General features: G+C 37.7%; 1 protein-coding gene and 3 non-coding genes across 4 annotated transcripts; 1 reads left to right on the top strand and 3 right to left on the bottom strand.

The window, feature by feature from the left end:
* The first annotated feature begins 5,795 nt into the window (after positions 1-5,795).
* LOC146138569 (mitochondrial coenzyme A transporter SLC25A16-like) lies at positions 5,796-7,707 on the top strand. The gene has a single exon (XM_083393761.1). It carries the CDS (start codon positions 5,854-5,856, stop codon positions 6,769-6,771), a length of 918 nt encoding a protein of 305 aa, XP_083249887.1. The 5' UTR covers positions 5,796-5,853; the 3' UTR covers positions 6,772-7,707.
* A 12,819-nt stretch (positions 7,708-20,526) lies between these two features.
* On the bottom strand, positions 20,527-20,598 carry Trnaw-cca (transfer RNA tryptophan (anticodon CCA)). The gene has a single exon. It is a non-coding gene; the product is annotated as a tRNA-Trp (tRNA).
* A 1,045-nt stretch (positions 20,599-21,643) lies between these two features.
* Positions 21,644-21,715, bottom strand: Trnaw-cca (transfer RNA tryptophan (anticodon CCA)). Its single transcript has one exon. It is a non-coding gene; the product is annotated as a tRNA-Trp (tRNA).
* Positions 21,716-22,474: 759 nt separating this feature from the next.
* On the bottom strand, positions 22,475-22,546 carry Trnaw-cca (transfer RNA tryptophan (anticodon CCA)). The gene has a single exon. It is a non-coding gene; the product is annotated as a tRNA-Trp (tRNA).
* Positions 22,547-23,866: the final 1,320 nt, after the last annotated feature.

Raw genomic sequence — 23,866 nt, 5'->3', positions numbered from 1 at the left:
AACGTTCTGATCATTGTACACTTTTGCGAACTCAGCGACGTTACAAAACCGCTTTCCGAAGCACCGCGTTCGCTTTAATTCTTGCTGACTTTTCTCCATAACGCCTTGCGTCCTGTTGTCTTTAGATAAATTTTGCTCTTCACTTTTAGATACCTGTTCGAAAAATTCTGACGCGCGTTTGTACGACTCGTCGTTTCCATGCCGCCCCAAATCGCCTAGCAACAGCCCTGTCCACAGCGCAATTTTCGGCAAGCAATTGTTCGTAAATTTTACAAAAAATTCACGCCTTTTGCATTTTGACTGCCTGTCTTGCTCTGCTAAGAGTCTTATCAAAATAAGCAACAAAAGGGTTTGTTGAAATGGCGTCTGATTCGGTGTTTTCAAGTGCGTTTTCCACCGTATCTCTTTCGGTCAGACCGAATGGTTTAGAAATATCATCTTTGCGTTCAATTTGACATTTTAACCATTTCCAGCTGATTTTAACCTGGATGTCATTTTTAGATGTAAATAAAATCACCATGTGATACAAAATATTGTTAATCTCTTCAAGAGATCCCGCGCACATCAACAAACCCATTACAAACATCGCCTCTTGCCTTCTCTTTGGAAGAAGGCCAAAGAGGCTTTTCATATTGTTCATGGTGTGGCTGCCACACAAATGAAGAAAGGACTTGCTAAAAGTCCTATCAGATGCTTTTCCTGACACCACATTAAAACAACGATCTAAATAGGCCTCCAAATCCTCGCTCATATAAACTGACAATAGCGATCGAATAATTGCCATGCTTCCATCGCAAATGATTTGTCGCACAACGGTTTTTCCAACCAATTTATTTTCGTCCGAATAAAACATTTAAACAAAAATTGGATATAGAAACGATGTTATGACTGTTAGTAACATAAGTCGCAACAGCCAAAGGGGCTTTTCCTTTGGCCGGGTGGCGCACAGAGATTTCATACGCGTAATACTGCGCTCTACCCTCTGAGGTTTTAATGATACCTCCTGTGGCGTCTATGTACATAATATCTGTTTTAGTTCTTTCGTGAAAAATGCGCAAAGTATCCAACGACCAGAGCATAAGGCTACTTGGTATGTTAGAATGAAACCGAATTGTTCCTGGCAACGAGGACTTGCTTCCTGTACATTTATCCGCTTGTGCAACTTGCATTGCCTTAATCGCGTCCGTTTCGTTACTCGAAGGAAGTTTTATTTTATTAACTTCCGCCCTCGCTTGTCTTAAAACGTTATAAATAGGCGCGTTATCGCGATTGCCTGACTCTTCCACTTCGTCGTCCAACTTGTCTAAATTGTTTAGGTTACACCTTCAGGGCAAAACATTGGCCAACCTTTCCTGCATTATTTTTCTTCTATCACCCTTCAACTTACATGCCACAATATCGCCTTTCCTGTGTTTTACATCACCCGTGTATGTAACCGCGAATGTTTTGCTGGTATTACTGAGCAAATCGATGCTAACATTACAAGTGCAAAATTCGAATTTGCAATAGGCTTCACAGTGAAAAGCACGAGTTTCAACTTTTTTTTGATCATTCCAGAAATGCTTTTTAAAGGCAAAACTACAGAACGGGTTACGTTTTTTAAGTGCTTGACGAAACACATCACACCAATTTTTATTCGTAAAACTTCGGCCAACTACGGATGTTTTTAACGGAATCCACTCGGATTCGGTGAGTTCAAATGTTTGCTGTTCTGCTATTTTTGTATCAGGGGTCCAAAACTCGCAACTAATATTTTCGACTGTTTCATTCTTTTCATACGACGGCATGTGGTGACATAGGTTCATAAACGGCGAATTGCTCTTATACAACACGGGCTCTTCACAACACCCATCGTCACTAAGTTCAACACCCGAAGTACTGCTACTACGACAATTTTCCGCGTCCGACACAGAGCCACTAGTGTTACCACATTCAACAACTGACAGACATCGAATTTCATTAAATGCATGAATATGTTGCGCAAATGGTTGGCACGAGCAGTTGGTGCGAAAAGATAATAGATCCTTTTCACGAGAACAATGGTCTGACGCAGAGACTTCTAAAAGCTTCACGAAAGACAATGAATGCGAGGATGTGGTTCGAACAAAGCCATTTTTCTTTGACACTACATTCACGGATGAAGGTTTTAGAATAAAGCGCCGTGTAGAAGTTTAAAAAATTATCGCGATATGTTATGAATATTAATATCGGTTATCGTCGATTTAAACCCTTATGCCCCATACTAGTGGCATCGAGTGTGGTATCACTGGAAAGGTGCGATCAAGGTCTACAACAATTTGTTAATTAAACGGTGCGGAATTGAAAATTTAATCTTTTTTGGGGGGTGTTTTGCTGGGAGCAAAAATCGCGATATTGTTCATATTCAGTGATAAATATGGAATTTTTTAATCTTTGAATTTTTTGAAAATTTTTCTTTCTTTGGCCAGATAGGATAGTCTAAAGCGCCGTGGCGAAATTTCGCTCGATTCCATCTCGAATTGAGGATGCTACAGACGTTTAAAAATTATCGCGATATGTTATGAATATTAATATCGGTTATCGTCGATTTAAACCCTTATGCCCCATACTAGTGGCATCGAGTGTGGTATCACTGGAAAGGTGCGATCAAGGTCTACAACAATTTGTTAATTAAACGGTGCGGAATTGAAAATTTAATCTTTTTTGGGGGGTGTTTTGCTGGGAGCAAAAATCGCGATATTGTTCATATTCAGTGATAAATATGGAATTTTTTAATCTTTGAATTTTTTGAAAATTTTTCTTTCTTTGGCCAGGTAGGATAGTCTAAAGCGCCGTGGCGAAATTTCGCTCGATTCCATCTCGAATTGAGGATGCTACAGACGTTTAAAAATTATCGCGATATGTTATGAATATTAATATCGGTTATCGTCGATTTAAACCCTTATGCCCCATACTAGTGGCATCGAGTGTGGTATCACTGGAAAGGTGCGATCAAGGTCTACAACAATTTGTTAATTAAACGGTGCGGAATTGAAAATTTAATCTTTTTTGGGGGGTGCTTTGTTGGGAGCAAAAATCGCGATATTGTTCATATTCAGTGATAAATATGGAATTTTTTAATCTTTGAATTTTTTGAAAATTTTTCTTTCTTTGGGCAGGTAGGATAGTCTAAAGCGCCCTGGCAAAATTTCGTTCGATTCCATCTCGAATTGAGGATGCTACAGACGTTTAAAAATTATCGCGATATGTTATGAATATTAATATCGGTTATCGTCGATTTAAACCCTTATGCCCCATACTAGTGGCATCGAGTGTGGTATCACTGGAAAGGTGCGATCAAGGTCTACAACAATTTGTTAATTAAACGGTGCGGAATTGAAAATTTAATCTTTTTTGGGGGGTGCTTTGTTGGGAGCAAAAATCGCGATATTGTTCATATTCAGTGATAAATATGGAATTTTTTAATCTTTGAATTTTTTGAAAATTTTTCTTTCTTTGGGCAGGTAGGATAGTCTAAAGCGCCCTGGCAAAATTTCGTTCGATTCCATCTCGAATTGAGGATGCTACAGACGTTTAAAAATTATCGCGATATGTTATGAATATTAATATCGGTTATCGTCGATTTAAACCCTTATGCCCCATACTAGTGGCATCGAGTGTGGTATCACTGGAAAGGTGCGATCAAGGTCTACAACAATTTGTTAATTAAACGGTGCGGAATTGAAAATTTAATCTTTTTTGGGGGGTGTTTTGCTGGGAGCAAAAATCGCGATATTGTTCATATTCAGTGATAAATATGGAATTTTTTAATCTTTGAATTTTTTGAAAATTTTTCTTTCTTTGGCCAGATAGGATAGTCTAAAGCGCCGTGGCGAAATTTCGCTCGATTCCATCTCGAATTGAGGATGCTACAGACGTTTAAAAATTATCGCGATATGTTATGAATATTAATATCGGTTATCGTCGATTTAAACCCTTATGCCCCATACTAGTGGCATCGAATGTGGTATCACTGGAAAGGTGCGATCAAGGTCTACAACAATTTGTTTATTAAACGGTGCGGAATTGAAAATTTAATCTTTTTTGGGGGGTGTTTTGCTGGGAGCAAAAATCGCGATATTGTTCATATTCAGTGATAAATATGGAATTTTTTAATCTTTGAATTTTTTGAAAATTTTTCTTTCTTTGGCCAGGTAGGATAGTCTAAAGCGCCGTGGCGAAATTTCGCTCGATTCCATCTCGAATTGAGGATGCTACAGACGTTTAAAAATTATCGCGATATGTTATGAATATTAATATCGGTTATCGTCGATTTAAACCCTTATGCCCCATACTAGTGGCATCGAGTGTGGTATCACTGGAAAGGTGCGATCAAGGTCTACAACAATTTGTTTATTAAACGGTGCGGAATTGAAAATTTAATCTTTTTTGGGGGGTGTTTTGCTGGGAGCAAAAATCGCGATATTGTTCATATTCAGTGATAAATATGGAATTTTTTAATCTTTGAATTTTTTAAAATTTTTCTTTCTTTGGGCAGGTAGGATAGTCTAAAGCGCCGTGGCGAAATTTCGCTCGATTCCATCTCGAATTGAGGATGCTACAGACGTTTAAAAATTATCGCGATATGTTATGAATATTAATATCGGTTATCGTCGATTTAAACCCTTATGCCCCATACTAGTGGCATCGAGTGTGGTATCACTGGAAAGGTGCGATCAAGGTCTACAACAATTTGTTTATTAAACGGTGCGGAATTGAAAATTTAATCTTTTTTGGGGGGTGCTTTGCTGGGAGCAAAAATCGCGATATTGTTCATATTCAGTGATAAATATGGAATTTTTTAATCTTTGAATTTTTTAAAATTTTTCTTTCTTTGGCCAGGTAGGATATTCTAAAGCGCCGTGGCGAAATTTCGCTCGATTCCATCTCGAATTGAGGATGCTACAGACGTTTAAAAATTATCGCGATATGTTATGAATATTAATATCGGTTATCGTCGATTTAAACCCTTATGCCCCATACTAGTGGCATCGAGTGTGGTATCACTGGAAAGGTGCGATCAAGGTCTACAACAATTTGTTAATTAAACGGTGCGGAAATTTTTTCATCTTGTCATTTATGACGAATATTAATATTGAATATTAATATTTTTCATAATTTTTATATATTTTTTTTATATTCAGAAAGTATAGGCCAGTATTAGTATTGTGGTATAATTTTTTTTTCAAAATTTTGGTCGTAAATACGTTTATTTTTACTTTATGGTTTTTGTGCTAGCGCTTTGGTGCTGTGTAGCTTCTGGTCGACTTATGACTGCTGCAAATCGTAGTACGTTAACTGGCGTGAAAGTTAATTAGATAAATACAAAGACCTGTAAGAAAAACAATACATGATTGCAAGCCAGTTCTTATTAATACTTTGATAAAATATTTTCAAAATTTTAAATGCGACTGTTGATTGAGTCATGCTAACGTTTATTACAATGTTTCGATTAGTCATTGAAACATTCGTTACGCAGTACCGTACGTAATGTGTGGTTTTCAGGCTACAATTAAACGTTGCCTTGTCGTCACACAAGCTTACTTGTTAATCGCGCAGTCGCGAAAAAGTGTGAACAGCAGTTACTGTTAGGGGTGCGAACACTGCTTAACATGTTATAAAGGCTTTTGGTGGTTGGCCTGTAACTGTCCCGACACAAGCTGGTCTGTTATTTAATTAGGATAAATTGTATATCAATCAAAAGAGGTTAATTAAAGTATTTCAGGAAAACAAATTAAAGCTGTTTATTTCAAATAATCTTTCTATAAAATAGGTTTTTGTGTGTAAGTCTTGTTGCTACTTGTTTGTCTAACTGTTTGAAAATGCTATGTTGAAATGGCAGATAACTGGGTTTGGAACAAGGAAATCCAGAAATTTTTGTTATCTGGAATACCTGGTTGCATGGCCAAAACTGCCATTGCACCACTTGACCGTGCGAAGATATTACTGCAAGTACATCAACATTACTACAAGGACTTTGGCTTATTTAAATGTTTGGTGGAAATTTACCGGAGAGAAGGCTTTCGGGCTCTCTACAAGGGAAATGTTATGATGCTTCTTAGGATTTTTCCCTATTCTGCAATACAGTTTTATTCTTTTGACCGTTATTTATCCACTTATGAGAAGTGGTTTGGGATTTGGCACATTAACCGTGGACTGGCTGGCTCCTCTGCTGGATTGTCAGCTTTGCTTGTTACTTATCCATTGGACATGGTTCGAAGCAGACTCGCCTTTCAAATAACTGGGGAACACAAGTATCATGGCATACCCAACGCGTTTTCTCAAATTTATAAACAAGAAGGAGGACTGCGGGCATTCTACCGAGGCTTAATACCCTCTGCAATAGGAATGGTGCCGTATTCTGGACTGTCGTTTTATGCATATAAAAACCTTGAGGTGCTCGCTTTAGAGTTTTTTCCTAACCTATTTGGAAGGAAACACCGCTACCGCGATGAGATTATTCTAAACGAAATGTCCTCAATAGGCTTTGGTGCTGTGAGTGGGGTGGTTGCTCAAACCATTATATTCCCGTTTGACGTTGCAAGGCGAAGAATGCAACTGGCAAATGTCTTACCTGACTCCTATAAGTATAATGGAATGTTTGGTACACTTTCTGCTGTTTATCGACAGCATGGTATCCAAAAAGGACTCTACCGTGGTCTGATGGTTAATTATGTCCGGGTGGTCCCCAATCAGAGTATTGCATTTTTAACGCTTAAACTTTTAAAAGAATTCTTTCCTGAAATTTTGTAGTAAACTAGTGATTTCTACATGTTTGTGTGTTTGTCAAGTCTGTTGCCTTAATTCTTTGCAATTTCTCCTCACTGTGTACAACCTAATTTCAAATGTTTGTTGGCATATCTAATTGTCTTCTTCGTTTGTATCACATACAAGTCTGCTTCAAAGTGTTGTATGCTTTTCTCCGGTTGCCTGCGGATTTGCACTTACAAAACATGAAATCACTCATACAATGTAGGAATTAGGACTTGTTTGGAATTACAAAGGGAGTCATGAATTTATGATAGTATTATTAAAACCCATTTAATACTTTTTCAAAATTGCCTTGTTCTAATGATTCATATAAATCATTATAATCAATAAACAAACAAAATGTGTAAAAGGTAAGTTTTAAGTAAATGACCTGGTACTGTCTATTGCAACTTATTTTGTTTGTATTAATCCTTCAGTCCTGTTGGTGAATACCTTTTTGTTGTTTTTTTAATCTCTATGCACAGTTCCACACTAAATCTTGTTTTGCAAAATTTCAGTGTTCATACGGTTTCTGGTTTCATGCTTTGTACTTGAACAGGTCGTTGTCACTTTGCTTTGTCTTTACAAAGTCAGAGTTAATTTGATTCCAGCATATTTTTGTTAAACATGCAGAACACCAATGATGAGGGTTGTGCTTACTAATTAAACTTATTTATGAATCTCTTGAGTCGACTGATTTGCCTCAATAATATTCATTGGGTGCTGTGAAAGTTTATGTGGTATTATCTAACATGTTGTTTGCTTAAAGTGTGATGTGCCCAGCTGTGCATTTTCTGCCCAGTGCCAATATTCTGTTTAGATAGCCAATTTAAACAAATCATACAATACAGTTGGTAACAGATGTTTAAAAGTGTTTTGGAAGTAATCAATCCTTTTTCATGACAAAACATATTGCTTTTATGGTAGTGCTCATAAAATACAATGTCTCATAAGATATTTTCTGTGATCGTGTTCGTTGCAAAAATAACCCTAGTCAGTACCAGAAGCTACACAGCACCAAAGCGCTAGCACAAAAACGATAAAGTAAAAATAAACGTATTTACGACCAAAATTTTGAAAAAAAAATTATACCACAATACTAATACAGGCCTGTACTTTCTGAATATAAAAAAAAAATATAAAAATTATGAAAAATATTAATATTCAATATTAATATTCGTCATAAATGACAAGATGAAAAAATTTCCGCACCGTTTAATTAACAAATTGTTGTAGACCTTGATCGCACCTTTCCAGTGATACCACACTCGATGTCACTAGTATGGGGCATAAGGGTTTAAATCGACAATAACCGATATTAATATTCATAACATATCGCGATAATTTTTAAACGTCTGTAGCATCCTCAATTCGAGATGGAATCGAGCGAAATTTCGCCACGGCGCTTTAGACTATCCTACCTGGCCAAAGAAAGAAAAATTTTCAAAAAATTCAAAGATTAAAAAATTCCATATTTATCACTGAATATGAACAATATCGCGATTTTTGCTCCCAGCAAAGCACCCCCCAAAAAAGATTAAATTTTCAATTCCGCACCGTTTAATTAACAAATTGTTGTAGACCTTGATCGCACCTTTCCAATGATACCACACTCGATGTCACTAGTATGGGGCATAAGGGTTTAAATCGACGATAACCGATATTAATATTCATAACATATCGCGATAATTTTTAAACGTCTGTAGCATCCTCAATTCGAGATGGAATCGAGCGAAATTTCGCCACGGCGCTTTAGACTATCCTACCTGGCCAAAGAAAGAAAAATTTTCAAAAAATTCAAAGATTAAAAAATTCCATATTTATCACTGAATATGAACAATATCGCGATTTTTGCTCCCAGCAAAGCACCCCCCAAAAAAGATTAAATTTTGAATTCCGCACCGTTTAATTAACAAATTGTTGTAGACCTTGATCGCACCTTTCCAGTGATACCACACTCGATGCCACTAGTATGGGGCATAAGGGTTTAAATCGACGATAACCGATATTAATATTCATAACATATCGCGATAATTTTAAACGTCTGTAGCATCCTCAATTCGAGATGGAATCAAGCGAAATTTCGCCACGGCGCTTTAGACTATCCTACCTGGCCAAAGAAAGAAAAATTTTCAAAAAATTCAAAGATTATAAAATTCCATATTTATCACTGAATATGAACAATATCGCGATTTTTGCTCCCAGCAAAGCACCCCCCAAAAAAGATTAAATTTTCAATTCCGCACCGTTTAATTAACAAATTGTTGTAGACCTTGATCGCACCTTTCCAGTGATACCACACTCGATGTCACTAGTATGGGGCGTAAGGGTTTAAATCGACAATAACCGATATTAATATTCATAACATATCGCGATAATTTTTAAACGTCTGTAGCATCCTCAATTCGAGATGGAATCGAGCGAAATTTCGCCACGGCGCTTTAGACTATCCTACCTGGCCAAAGAAAGAAAAATTTTCAAAAAATTCAAAGATTATAAAATTCCATATTTATCACTGAATATGAACAATATCGCGATTTTTGCTCCCAGCAAAGCACCCCCCAAAAAAGATTAAATTTTCAATTCCGCACCGTTTAATTAACAAATTGTTGTAGACCTTGATCGCACCTTTCCAGTGATACCACACTCGATGTCACTAGTATGGGGCATAAGGGTTTAAATCGACGATAACCGATATTAATATTCATAACATATCGCGATAATTTTTAAACGTCTGTAGCATCCTCAATTCGAGATGGAATCGAGCGAAATTTCGCCACGGCGCTTTAGACTATCCTACCTGGCCAAAGAAAGAAAAATTTTCAAAAAATTCAAAGATTAAAAAATTCCATATTTATCACTGAATATGAACAATATCGCGATTTTTGCTCCCAGCAAAGCACCCCCCAAAAAAGATTAAATTTTCAATTCCGCACCGTTTAATTAACAAATTGTTGTAGACCTTGATCGCACCTTTCCAGTGATACCACACTCGATGTCACTAGTATGGGGCATAAGGGTTTAAATCGACGATAACCGATATTAATATTCATAACATATCGCGATAATTTTTAAACGTCTGTAGCATCCTCAATTCGAGATGGAATCGAGCGAAATTTCGCCACGGCGCTTTAGACTATCCTACCTGGCCAAAGAAAGAAAAATTTTCAAAAAATTCAAAGATTAAAAAATTCCATATTTATCAATGAATATGAACAATATCGCGATTTTTGCTCCCAGCAAAGCACCCCCCAAAAAAGATTAAATTTTCAATTCCGCACCGTTTAATTAACAAATTGTTGTAGACCTTGATCGCACCTTTCCAGTGATACCACACTCGATGTCACTAGTATGGGGCATAAGGGTTTAAATCGACGATAACCGATATTAATATTCATAACATATCGCGATAATTTTTAAACGTCTGTAGCATCCTCAATTCGAGATGGAATCGAGCGAAATTTCGCCACGGCGCTTTAGACTATCCTACCTGGCCAAAGAAAGAAAAATTTTCAAAAAATTCAAAGATTAAAAAATTCCATATTTATCACTGAATATGAACAATATCGCGATTTTTGCTCCCAGCAAAGCACCCCCCAAAAAAGATTAAATTTTCAATTCCGCACCGTTTAATTAACAAATTGTTGTAGACCTTGATCGCACCTTTCCAGTGATACCACACTCGATGCCACTAGTATGGGGCATAAGGGTTTAAATCGACGATAACCGATATTAATATTCATAACATATCGCGATAATTTTTTAAACTTCTACACTGCGCTTTATTCTAAAACCTTCATCCGTGAATGTAGTGTCAAAGAAACATGGCTTTGTTCGAACCACATCCTCGCATTCATTGTCTTTCGTGAAGCTTTTAGAAGTCTCTGCGTCAGACCATTGTTCTCGTGTTAAAGGATCTATTATCTTTTCGCACCAACTGCTCGTGCCAACCATGTAAACCGAAAAAAGGTCCTAGAATGTTACTCTCTTTAAACCCTGTTTCGCTGTCAATTTGTTTTAGTATTAAAAAACTAATGCGCAGTTATTTTATAAAACAAGATCGACATGAGCAGAAATTGTTTTGGTAAAAACACTTCAATGATAGCTGTTGCTTTAACTCTTAGTATTCTAGGTTAATGTGCGCTAGATGGCATATTCCGCAATTTTTTTGTCAAATTAAACGTGCATTATGGTTGTAATTTAATAATTCAAACTTGCTTACTCCACTGTAGCTTACTAACAGGTTTTGGCAGGAATACGACATCTCGGCCATCTCCTAAAATGTAAAAAATCATATTTTTAAATAACATTTTGGACTTTTCTATACATCCAAAACAGTTCAGTATATCCCACCAAAGGAAATTTATGTTAATCTTTGAATTGTATTACACATCTTCTAAATGTATTTCATTGTTTGAGAGATGTAAATAGTTGTTTACCAGAAACTTGTTTACCAAAAAGTTGTTTACTCCGAAGTTGTTTACCAGTTTTTAATTTGTTTGTTAGAATTGTCGGCATAAACCACTGATCGGCCCGCTCGGGCTCAAGCGCCTGTAATCAATGGCTCAAGCAATCAACGAGACGCCTTCCATATAACGCGTGTGTAAGCACGTTCTAATTCTAGTCTTCAAGACATCTCTACAGTACAACTATTCTGTCAAAATATTCAAAGTCCTTATTTACAGTACAAAAAATGTATTTTCAAACCGACGAAGGTACTTTCCGCTGGAGCAAGGTAAGAGTAAATTAAAATTTGTATTATTTTTTTCTTAAAGTAATTTACATTTTAAAAGTAGCTTACATCCTGTTATTTATCACAGGTTAGAGCCTTAGTTAAAGGTATTCGGCCTCCAGTGAAGTCCTATGGCAGAGGAATTTGCGGGAAGCAAGTGAGCTGGAAGGTTCCTTTACCGAGCTCCCGCAAACGGCTCCTCTATGTTTCCGACAGCAATGCTCGGAACTTGGTTGAGCCCTGCCTCGTAAGGCCTTCGCCGAACTTTGCATTCGACGTGTGTGGCCTCAGTATTCCGGGTGGTACCACCAGGCATGGTATTACCGAGCTGTCAAACAGCAGGATACTGGATCGAGTTGCTGTCGTCGTTATTGGCCTTGGCACTAACGACGTGGTCAACAGCAGCCCGGAGGAAGCATCAGCCTATCCTTCGAGGTATTGTTTCATAATGTTTTATAAGTTTACCCTATACACTTATTTATTTTCACTATATTTCCTTTTAGACTTATTTCTAACATCTTGGAGGATACAAGAGCGCTAATCCGCCTCACTAAAGTGTTGTATCCAGGAGCGAAGGTTGTTATATGTCCATTAGTGCGTAGTTTTAGTGTGTAGACAGTTTCATATACAACTTATCATTGTAATTTGTTGCACTTAGATCTTTCACACCGGAGTGCTGCCCCAGTTGACGCCCCAGGGCTGCATGGTGCAGCAGTTGAATAGCGCGATGAGGATCAGCGTCGAAGAAGAAGGGGCGGAGTTCCTCGGCCTGGACGTCCCCTTCGCAAATGGGAAGTGGTCCGACAAACTCCATATTTCCTTGAGTGCTCTCCGTGTTTATTTTTTACAGGTTGAAGAGAGAGTCACCAGGAGCTTGGCGGAGGAGAAGAAAGCTGTCCCGACCCCCCTGTTGTGGACCCTCAGCAACTTCCCGGCTCTTCCCACAACGGAGGTGAGAATATGTGCATGTATATGTGGTGTTTATTTAATGCCATTGCTTAGCCTTAATGTATAAAAAACGCCTAATTATACATAAAACAGGATCATTATAAACTTACATATTTTTATCTTTATTTCAGGTGTGTCACAAAGCGACCAAGGTGGTTGGTGTCGTGCACACCAAACAAGATGGGGCTTTGTCTGTGGTAAGTGAAGCAAATATATTTTACCTATCTTTTTCGCAAATATGTTATGATAAGCTTTATATTTGCAGACCTTTCCGAAGGCACTAAGAGGTAGGACCCCTGTTTCGTCGATGCTGGAATTTGGTTTTTCCACAAATGAGGTATGTTTTCAGATTTTCACCAAAACAATTTCTGCTGTCGATCTTGTTTTATAAAATAACTGCGCATTAGTTTTTTAATACTAAAACAAATTGACAGCGAAACAGGGTTTAAAGAGAGTAACATTCTAGGACCTTTTTTCGGTTTACATGGTTGGCACGAGCAGTTGGTGCGAAAAGATAATAGATCCTTTAACACGAGAACAATGGTCTGACGCAGAGACTTCTAAAAGCTTCACGAAAGACAATGAATGCGAGGATGTGGTTCGAACAAAGCCATGTTTCTTTGACACTACATTCACGGATGAAGGTTTTAGAATAAAGCGCAGTGTAGAAGTTTAAAAAATTATCGCGATATGTTATGAATATTAATATCGGTTATCGTCGATTTAAACCCTTATGCCCCATACTAGTGGCATCGAGTGTGGTATCACTGGAAAGGTGCGATCAAGGTCTACAACAATTTGTTAATTAAACGGTGCGGAATTGAAAATTTAATCTTTTTTGGGGGGTGCTTTGCTGGGAGCAAAAATCGCGATATTGTTCATATTCAGTGATAAATATGGAATTTTTTAATATTTGAATTTTTTGAAAATTTTTCTTTCTTTGGCCAGGTAGGATAGTCTAAAGCGCCGTGGCGAAATTTCGCTCGATTCCATCTCGAATTGAGGATGCTACAGACGTTTAAAAATTATCGCGATATGTTATGAATATTAATATCGGTTATCGTCGATTTAAACCCTTATGCCCCATACTAGTGACATCGAGTGTGGTATCACTGGAAAGGTGCGATCAAGGTCTACAACAATTTGTTAATTAAACGGTGCGGAATTGAAAATTTAATCTTTTTTGGGGGGTGCTTTGCTGGGAGCAAAAATCGCGATATTGTTCATATTCAGTGATAAATATGGAATTTTTTAATCTTTGAATTTTTTGAAAATTTTTCTTTCTTTGGCCAGGTAGGATAGTCTAAAGCGCCGTGGCGAAATTTCGCTCGATTCCATCTCGAATTGAGGATGCTACAGACGTTTAAAAATTATCGCGATATGTTATGAATATTAATATCGGTTATCGTCGATTTAAACCCTTATGCCCCATACTAGTGACATCGAGTGTGGTATCACTGGAAAGGTGCGATCAAGGTCTACAACAATTTGTTAATTAAACGGTGCGGAATTGAAAATTTAATCTTTTTTGGGGGGTGCTTTGCTGGGAGCAAAAATCGCGATATTGTTCATATTCAGTGACAAATATGGAATTTTATAATCTTTGAATTTTTTGAAAATTTTTCTTTCTTTGGCCAGGTAGGATAGTCTAAAGCGCCGTGGCGAAATTTCGCTCGATTCCATCTCGAATTGAGGATGCTACAGACGTTTAAAAATTATCGCGATATGTTATGAATATTAATATCGGTTATCGTCGATTTAAACCCTTATGCCCCATACTAGTGACATCGAGTGTGGTATCACTGGAAAGGTGCGATCAAGGTCTACAACAATTTGTTAATTAAACGGTGCGGAATTGAAAATTTAATCTTTTTTGGGGGGTGCTTTGCTGGGAGCAAAAATCGCGATATTGTTCATATTCAGTGATAAATATGGAATTTTTTAATCTTTGAATTTTTTGAAAATTTTTCTTTCTTTGGCCAGGTAGGATAGTCTAAAGCGCCGTGGCGAAATTTCGCTTGATTCCATCTCGAATTGAGGATGCTACAGACGTTTAAAAATTATCGCGATATGTTATGAATATTAATATCGGTTATCGTCGATTTAAACCCTTATGCCCCATACTAGTGACATCGAGTGTGGTATCACTGGAAAGGTGCAATCAAGGTCTACAACAATTTGTTAATTAAACGGTGCGGAAATTTTTTCATCTTGTCATTTATGACGAATATTAATATTGAATATTAATATTTTTCATAATTTTTATATTTTTTTTTTATATTCAGAAAGTACAGGCCTGTATTAGTATTGTGGTATAATTTTTTTTTCAAAATTTTGGTCGTAAATACGTTTATTTTTACTTTATCGTTTTTGTGCTAGCACTTTGGTGCTGTGTAGCTTCTGGTCTAGTCAGTAGCCTCATAAGGTTTGCATTACCTTCCTTATATACTAAACTAGTTTTAATTTGGGGATTAAAAGAACAGATATTTTTTTTATAAATAAACAGCTATATTTTAGCATAATTTTCATAGTCATTTCAATAAAAACGTTATATTTTTTTATCGAGTGGTATGACTTGATAATTTTTTTTAAAAATAAATGTTTTGTAAAAGATTTTCCGAAGCAGAAAAAGCTAAGGTCTAGTAATGAAACTTTTAAATGTTAAAAAAAAATGAAAAAGGACCTTCAGGAAAAGCATGTTGAGTTTAATTACAGAATCATAGAGTTGAATTGTATTAGCGCAGATGCTTATTCTGTGATATAATGTCATAAACCCCAGAAATAATGTTTTTAACTTGTTGTCAAATAGTTAAGTTATATAATTGGCTATAAGTGTACGCGCTAGATAGCTAACGCCAACAGAGTTTGTAATAATTTCATTCAATATTATTTTTTGGCCGACGTGATTTAAACAGGATTCAGATTAATGAGGGTCAACATGCTAACGTTGCGCCAGAAGCGTTGTCGCTACAAGTTTAATTACCGCAACGCGAAAATACCCTGAAATGTCATTATCATTACACTTGACAATTTTGCCGATTTTACCAAGGTATACTTTTTTTAGTTGGAATCAATAGTTTTCTATTTAAACGCCATGGGAGAAAGGCCAGTTGATGTTCTGAATTTGTATCGGGGAAACGCCGCAACCTTGTTTGCACGAAGCAAATTCTGTAGGTCTTACATTTGAAAAACAAATATTAAATGCCTGCGAGAAACTAGAAATGAACATTGCAATAGCAAATTATTAAGCGTCTTTTTTGAATGCTGAACAAGATGTAACCAGGCTGCGTAGTCAATTAGGGTGCTCCACGGAACGATACAGTTCCGTATAACCCGATTCAATGCATAGTTTTGCAAAACCCAACTTCAGAAGACTGTTGTACCCAAAACAGACGTTCACATTTAAAAGCACCAAACCGGTGTAAGCCAGCTACCCGGATATCTGCTTCCAGCTCATTTGTATTGTCCAAGACGCGCCGAAAATCGTCGGGCGACCGCTTAAATGCGAACGAAATTGCACGTGCGTATCTTTTCCACGTTGGGGTTCTTGGCCACCTCGAGCTCCGTCTTGCGGATCTGCTCCTCCTCGTTGGAGAAGCGCCAGTCCTTGTCGTAAGCGCCGATGTGACGCTCGCGCGCCCATTCGCGGGGCATCCACCAGGCGCGGTGATCCGTTGGGGTGTGCCAGCGAGCGCCGCGAAAGGACGTGTGCAAAGGGGTGGATTGCTCTGCGAAAGACATGGATAAGGTACGGACGGAGTGTTAGACATAAGCAGTAAAATGAAAAATGCACACACATACATGTTCAACAACTGTGATCTGACCCTAAAAATCGTTTTTTGACCAACTATAACGGCTTACGTATCACTAGTACGTAGTACACCAAGTGCCATCGCAGACTCACTGAATCTGTCCATTAATGATGCAAGCAAGTTAGGCTAAAAAACACAACTTGCCTGCAGTGAAGTTCGAACTCACGACCTACGGCCATACCGGGACCGTCGATTTACCAACTGAGCTGTAAGGTGTAAAATCAGAAGTGCGAAAATATATGTTTAGGTTTGGAATGTTTTTAGTGTGTTCTGTCGGCACGAGGCAAAAAAAGTTGCCAATTGCAATAAACATTTACTAGTCAAAAGTGTTGGCATACGATGGCGAACTACACAAATCACGTTAAGTGTCAATGGAAGGTATGGCTGGCACTTCGACGAAACTTTCGGCTATGGTAACTATATATAATGCACCACAATTATTTAGATCTAATCATGAAAACCCTCGCAACTAAGTTTAAACCGCTTTCGTCTAAATAGGAGACAATGCTAAATTATAGTTGGACTTTCCGATAGGCGATTTGCTTTCTGAATGAATCTCGACCATTTTGGATTAAAATGTAGGTGATCGCATTGAAAAATGAAGCGCAGCTCGACTTTCTGAAGGGGGTCTTTTAAAAAAATCCTTTAAACGGTGACAACTACTGAATCAAAGAAACACAATTAGTCTGATTCGCACAAGCAATGCAATAACTTAAATTCGATGAGTTAAAGCAAACTTGAGTCCAATGAGTTTCAAAAGCACGGACTATGCCACACAATGACTATATCGTCAAGCTAGGCAGGTCAGCTTTTTCTAACCCTGCATGACTTGCAAGGATTTTTTACGTGGTCGAGAGATTCCGGTTAGCCTTCACGCAGCCAAATACCTGGAAGACATGGACGCTTGTCTGAAGTGTGTGAAACGTCGTTACTCGATCTTGCTCGAATCTCACTTGAGTCTGTGGCCCGGACGAACGTTGCGCCCTGCAAGGAAAAAAAATTGCGTTGAAAAAGCTTTTTATTCAGTGAACGGCGTTCTCTTAGACAAACTTTTGGACTAAAACAAAACATTTGTTTGACTTTTTTGACTGAGCATTAATAGTTGGCTTAGTTTCAGAATCGTGATTGAATCATAAAAAAGAGTGTCCGATACGTTTTATTGCAATACCGATATTTTGGATAAAAAGTATCGCAGTTAGATCCAATGTCATATGATACCATTCCGAAGCTCCAATAAGCAAAACAAATGAACTGAAAAGTTTTGTAAGCTGGGTATGTGTTTCCACAACAGAATCTTGCCCTCCAACAGAACACATAATGCCGACGATAAAAGTTCTAAAAATGTATTACAGCTTGAGAAGCGCACAGCTTCGAACAAAAATCAGTCAGCAAGGTCTAAAACTTTTATTGTAAATATGCGTTTCGCCATAGAAATAAATGGCATCTTTAGTTTATCTGTACAAGTAAATAAATAGTAAAAAATATTAAAATAATGAAATGTAAAAAATTAAATGAAACGTTTTGTAGGATTTTTTACCCAGGATATTAGGCCAAAATTTGCTTGAGCGTCAATGGGTTCAGCTTCCTCCAGTTGTGTTAGCGTATTATGGTTTGGTCAATGTACATTTCAATACAGAAAACGCTGCTTTAGATCACAAATCATGGCTGAAGTTCTTATATTAATTTGGTATCGGAGCGGCACCGATATCATCCTAGTTTTTGATGAGTTTGCGATAGTATACCACTTGACATGACGTATTGGCTCCGATTTGTAAACAAGAAATTTGTTTAAAACTTTATTAAAATACAATAATATATTTGTTTATAATATTTTCCAAAGGGTATAACCTTTATCACGGTTTATTGGTCAATCCTTTTCGAACTGCGCAATAAGCAGTTTGATCTAAGCCAGCGGTTCTCAACCAGTGGGCCATGGATCACTGGTGGGCCATGGAAACATTTTACGGTGGACACAGACCAGTTTAAAAAGCTAGTTATATTGAAGAATTTAGTTCCATTTGTGTAACTATAACTAATTTTAAAAGAAGAATTGCGTTGGGAGGAATTAAGAAGGAATGTAAATGAAACGTAAATTTATTGTTCAAAAGCAAGTACCTCACTAATGCAAGTTTGAATAAATAATCTGTTTTGATATGGGCTCCGCTATTTTTTGTTCTAAACCTTTTTTTACAGTTTGTATTGGGCCACAGAGTTTTTGTGCAACGAAAATGGACTACGAAAGAAAAAAGGATGAGAACCACTGATCTAAGCCAATAGTCTGAATTGGAGGATCTATTCAGTCGCACACCTTCGGAGGAACATGGCCAGTGGTCTTACCTAAAACAGTTTAGTTACTTTTGAAAACGATTTCCTACCTGACTTGTTTATCCAGTGGTTACATCTATAGACACCTTTGCAATGACTTTACTCGAGTTTACTGTTTTAAAATGACTTGAACTGACTTACGTCGTTTCGTTAAAAATACTTGACTTCACGCCGAGGTAATTTTTTTAAGCTTTACACTCTCAGTGGGAAATCCAAACATTGCACACAAAATCCGGTTTGATTATACAGGGTGTAAATTCTACGGTAAAATCGCTGTAAACAATTCCTATAGCGCAGTTTTCAGTAGGCATCTATACAGGCATCGTTTTTTTTTTTTTTGAAAAAAAAAATTGTCGGATGTACGTAAATGACAATTTTTAACCATTGGCATTTAGGCATACATAATGGACAGGCGCGGAAATTAGGCCTACTGACGAAAATGTTTCAGCATTTCTTTTAGTATGGATCATTTCAGAGCGAAAAGCGTCGCTAAATGAAGGTATAGGTTGAAACATGAGTCTTAAATAAGTTTTACAATAAAATACTTAATATATATATATGTGTGCAAATTTAAAATGTGAAATTCTTGCTAGCCTTGGGTCACGATACTCAAGGTCTATTTCTGCGGTCCCTTACATTAACAGTTAAATTAAAAAAGTAATGGCTAATCGACCAAAATAGTTTAAACAAATTTGGCTTTTTAAACAGTTAGGTAACTTGATTTCAACAATTAAAAAAACACACAATACAAGTGCCTTCATTATAGTAACCTACATGAGAAAACGAATTTTTTAAAGTGTCGAAGATATAATATATTTGAAGTAAAATCAATTCACCACTTTGTGTATAAACAAGTAGCATCCAGTAGGTATCCTAGCTATTTCTACTTCTTTAACGCTTACTGTGTCCCACTGAAAGCATTATAGATTCATTAATGAAGAAAGCCAATAAAGTGGCGGACAATATGAAGCGTCCATATGGGCAGCTAACATGGGATGGAGAAACAGGGGAACTGAACAGGAAATGAGTGTGTCGCTATAAAAACAGTTGGTAAAGCAACTAACCCGAGCACAAAATAAGCACTGAAGTGTTTATAGCAGGGGTTCTTGAAACTTTTTTTGCCGCAGACCTAAAATACTTTTTGGCCTCACGTGGACCACGGTAGGCATACAAAAATCAAAAATGACGTCAGAAATTGACGTCACAGCACAAATAGACTTCATAAATCTGCTGATTTCGGTCGGAAAATGTGAAAGTGAAATGGAGTATAAACACATTTAGTGCAAAACCGTTTAATTTTTATTCAAACTATTTTCTTTAAAAAAATTAGGCCCCACTTCTTAAATATACACTAATATTTCAAGTAAGTCTAGTTCACGGACCCCCAAGGGATCCATAGATCCCCGTTTAAGAACCCCTGCTGGTCTATATGAATGTTATTTGATAAACGCTTACAGCGATTTAAACTTTAAATTGTCATAGGAGTCTCACAAAGATATAGGCTACTCTTTCCGCATTGCTTAGATTTTCGTATGGCCTGTATTCCCTACGGTATTAACCACACTAAACGAAAACATATCGTGTAATAAATGCACAAGGAAAAAAAACTTGATTTGATCAACGCAACATTTTGATTGGGAGGGGCAACAGTTAATGCCTACTGAAAACTGCGCTATAGGAATTGTTTACAGCGATTTTACCGTAGAATTTACACCCTGTATAATCAAACCGGATTTTGTGTGCAATGTTTGGATTTCCCACTGAGAGTGTAAAGCTTAAAAAAATTACCTCGGCGTGAAGTCAAGTATTTTTAACGAAACGACGTAAGTCAGTTCAAGTCATTGCAAAGGTGTCTATAGATGTAACCACTGGATAAACAAGTCAGGTAGGAAATCGTTTTCAAAAGTAACTAAACTGTTTTAGGTAAATGAGGCAAAAATGTGACCCCGACGTGATTTGAACACGCAACCTTCTGATCTGGAGTCAGACGCGCTACCGTTGCGCCACGGAGTCGTTGCCCTACAATGCCAAATAACAGCAAACCTCTCACCATCTTATCAATGTCCATCACATCGGGACTGGACACAGTCATGGGACTCATGGCCGCCAGGTCCGGGGAATACCGCTGGGGCGGCACCGGTGACGCAGACGGTGACGTCACGCGCTGGTAGTGACGTGGTGATGACGTAGGGGTGGTGCTCCGGTTCGGGTCGTTCATGAAGTCCATGAGTTGCATGAGCGAGTCGTTTTGGTCTCTCTGACGCTGCAGTTCCTGTTTTTTCTGCTCGTTTAAGCGAGCAGTGGTCGGCGAGGGGTGGCGCTTCGACGGAGCGGGGTTGTTGGGTCTTTTAGGGGTGACCTGGGGTAATATAAAGATCGGTTGGCGCTGGATGTCCGATAATACCTCAATGACTATAAAGAACAAACTTTAATAAATATAACTGTATGAAAATACCACATTCAACGACCCAATTTTGGGTCGCCACATATAGGTAGAGAATAAATAAAAAGTTGTTGAGTCTCTTAGGGGTTGCCTGGGGTATAAAAGTGCTGCATTCAAAATTGAAAATAAATAATAAGTTGTTTGGTCTTTTAGGGGTTGCCAGGGGTAATATAAAGATGGTTAGCGCTGGGAGATTTTCTTTGTTTGCGACTCAACCCCATGTTTTACACTCTAAATTCTAAAAGGTACCTTTTTTAGAAAACATTTCTAATTTTCAAAGTCAATCACGTTTAACGCTGAAGCAAAGTTTGATCCTAAACAATCCATATCACATTAGGTTTTTTTCTCGTAAAGGTTTCTCGTTTATCAATATTGCTTGTTTGACCCTATTGCAGATTTTCCCAACCGACTTTTGCGACCTCCCAAATGACCATTGTCATTTCGGCGAAATTTTTTTTGCTAAGCGTGAATATAGCAGCTAAGTTTTGGCTACATTTCTGAGCTTTTTGTTAGCGAACAAAACGTTTAGACATTATCACACACAAGTGTAAATTTAAATATGCCTTATCCCTGAAAAAGTTTGTTTTGCTACGGAGCGATACAAATAAAAAAAATTGACCCCGACGTGATTTGAACACGCAACCTTCTGATCTGGAGTCAGACGCGCTACCGTTGCGCCACGGAGTCGTTCTGTTACCACAATTGTGATGATGTACCCGATTATGTTTCACATTTGACTTATACCAACTGTACGAAAACAGAAGGGTTTAAAATAGAGTACTTTCTACGAAAAATGAACCTGGGCACGAATATAATGTAATGTTAAAAATAGCTGACTTTAAAACAACCTTCAAAACACGGTCAATTCAGGCTTAACAAAAAATTTGATGTCGCAAATCCACAAGTGAAAGAAACGTTTGACACCGACGTGATTTGTCAAGCAACTTCTGATCTGAAGTCAAACACGCTATACCGTTGCGCCGCAAAGAAAAAAAATGTCCTCAACCATTTAATGAAAAAATGGAAACAAGAGGACATTAAAAAAAAATGCTTTAAAAATGCATATTATAATAATAGGCGTAAGCAGGACGTTGCAAAGAGTGACACCCTTGGCAAAAATCTAATTTTTATAATTGCAATTTAAACAACAAACACGTCAATTGCATTTTATCCGGTAAGCGGAATATAGTATTGACACCCAATTTCGTACCCAGCAATAAACAAAGCGTTAAAAGATTTTGATGATGTTATTATGTTTTCCGTACCCAATTGAATGTTAAACAAAGCTGTGACGTAAACATTAAACCATTGTCATTTAAAGTACGTTTTCTGTTCAAGTATAGTTGTAAACACTGGATAAACAGATTAAGTAGAATCATTCAGTCAGCTATTGTACAATTTTCGAAATAATAGTAAACTATCGTAGGTACATAATGCAAAAAAATATGACCCCGACGTGATTTGAACACGCAACCTTCTGATCTGGAGTCAGACGCGCTACCGTTGCGCCACGGAGTCGTACAGGCGTTCAGCGCTTAAGAGCAACCAGACTCGACTGTTGCGACGCGAGCTTGTGTTGTGAAAACAATGCGGTGCTGACGAATGATACGTGAACGCCTGAACGGGGTATGACCAACGCGAAACGCAGCAAGCAGAAGAATAACATTACGCTCGTTGTTTTGCCGATACATTTTGCGCTGCAGCCTGGTCATGCGGCACGTTACCTACATGTCACCCGTATGTCGCTTAAGGTAAACAAGATGTATATACAACGTTGATGGCTCGGATTATTCACGTTTTCGTGCACCTACAGTGTTACAGTTTTCTGTGTTAGGTCGACAGATTTCAGTAGGGCTTTTCGAAAGCTTCATGCGTACATTGTCTGTGTAAAACATTTTTTTGGCATTTTTTCCGACTTTAAGGATTTTAGGACTGGCGAAAACCGTAACTACGTCAACCCATCTTGGCCCCAAAATGCCAAGATCACACTTCATTTTTGTTGTACTTACAAACGTGTGGTGTGGATGCAGATTAGGCGCCACCGAAAGTCTACACACATGAGTTGTACTTACACTTTCGACGGTTTATTGCACACGCCAGGGATGGGACATTGTGAAGAAAACACTCGAATTTTAAGGATCTTTACTCGGCCGATTTGAACATTTTTAAAATGTATTCAACAATTTAAATTATGTACATTGTACAATCCTTAACAAAAACAAAAGCGTTATGAATTGCGCAAAAGTAAAAGAAACTATTCTACCAATCACGGTGGTCCAATACTATTATTGATACCGACAGTTCAGCCTTGTTTTTCGACCCCAAACATCATTTTTTGCCTTGAACGTAAAATTTCCCCGAAAAAAGTAAGGTAAACTATGTTAACCTCCTGTTGTTAAGTCAATTTTGGTCTTATATCCATTAAAAAAAACTAATCGAATTTTACCTATAGTACAAGACGGCGTCTTTGGCCTAAAATACCGCGTATTGGACAAAAATGCAAAGTATCGGATATTCACCTTTTCAAAAAAAGCATAAATATTCGAACCGCATTCGAATACTTTATTTTTGCCAAAACTTCGCCCCAGCATGCGATTGGTATAGCATTACAACAATACCCCATTAACCTACGTGCTCCATTAACCTACGTGCCATTGTAACAAGCGAAGCATTACACCACTTAAAAAAAAAAGTTAACTCCGACCATTGTGTTTTGTATAGAAATCAGGGCTGGGGAGCCGGAGCCATAGCTAGAGCCCGGAGCCCGGAGCTAAGCATTTTCTCTGGAGCCAGAGCCGGAGCCGGAGCCATTATTATTATTTTTGTGGAGCTGGAGCC

The sequence above is a fragment of the Ascidiella aspersa genome, chromosome 7 (genome assembly GCF_963924565.1).
Source record: "Ascidiella aspersa chromosome 7, kaAscAspe10.2, whole genome shotgun sequence".
NCBI lineage: Eukaryota > Metazoa > Chordata > Ascidiacea > Phlebobranchia > Ascidiidae > Ascidiella > Ascidiella aspersa.
Note: the sequence above shows the minus strand (reverse complement) of the source record. Positions and strands in the feature narration are given on the sequence as shown.

What these genes read in the sequence shown, in the direction of transcription:
- LOC146138569 (XM_083393761.1), top strand. Translation starts at nt 5,854, where the DNA reads ATGGCAGATAACTGGGTTTGGAACAAGGAAATCCAGAAATTTTTGTTA.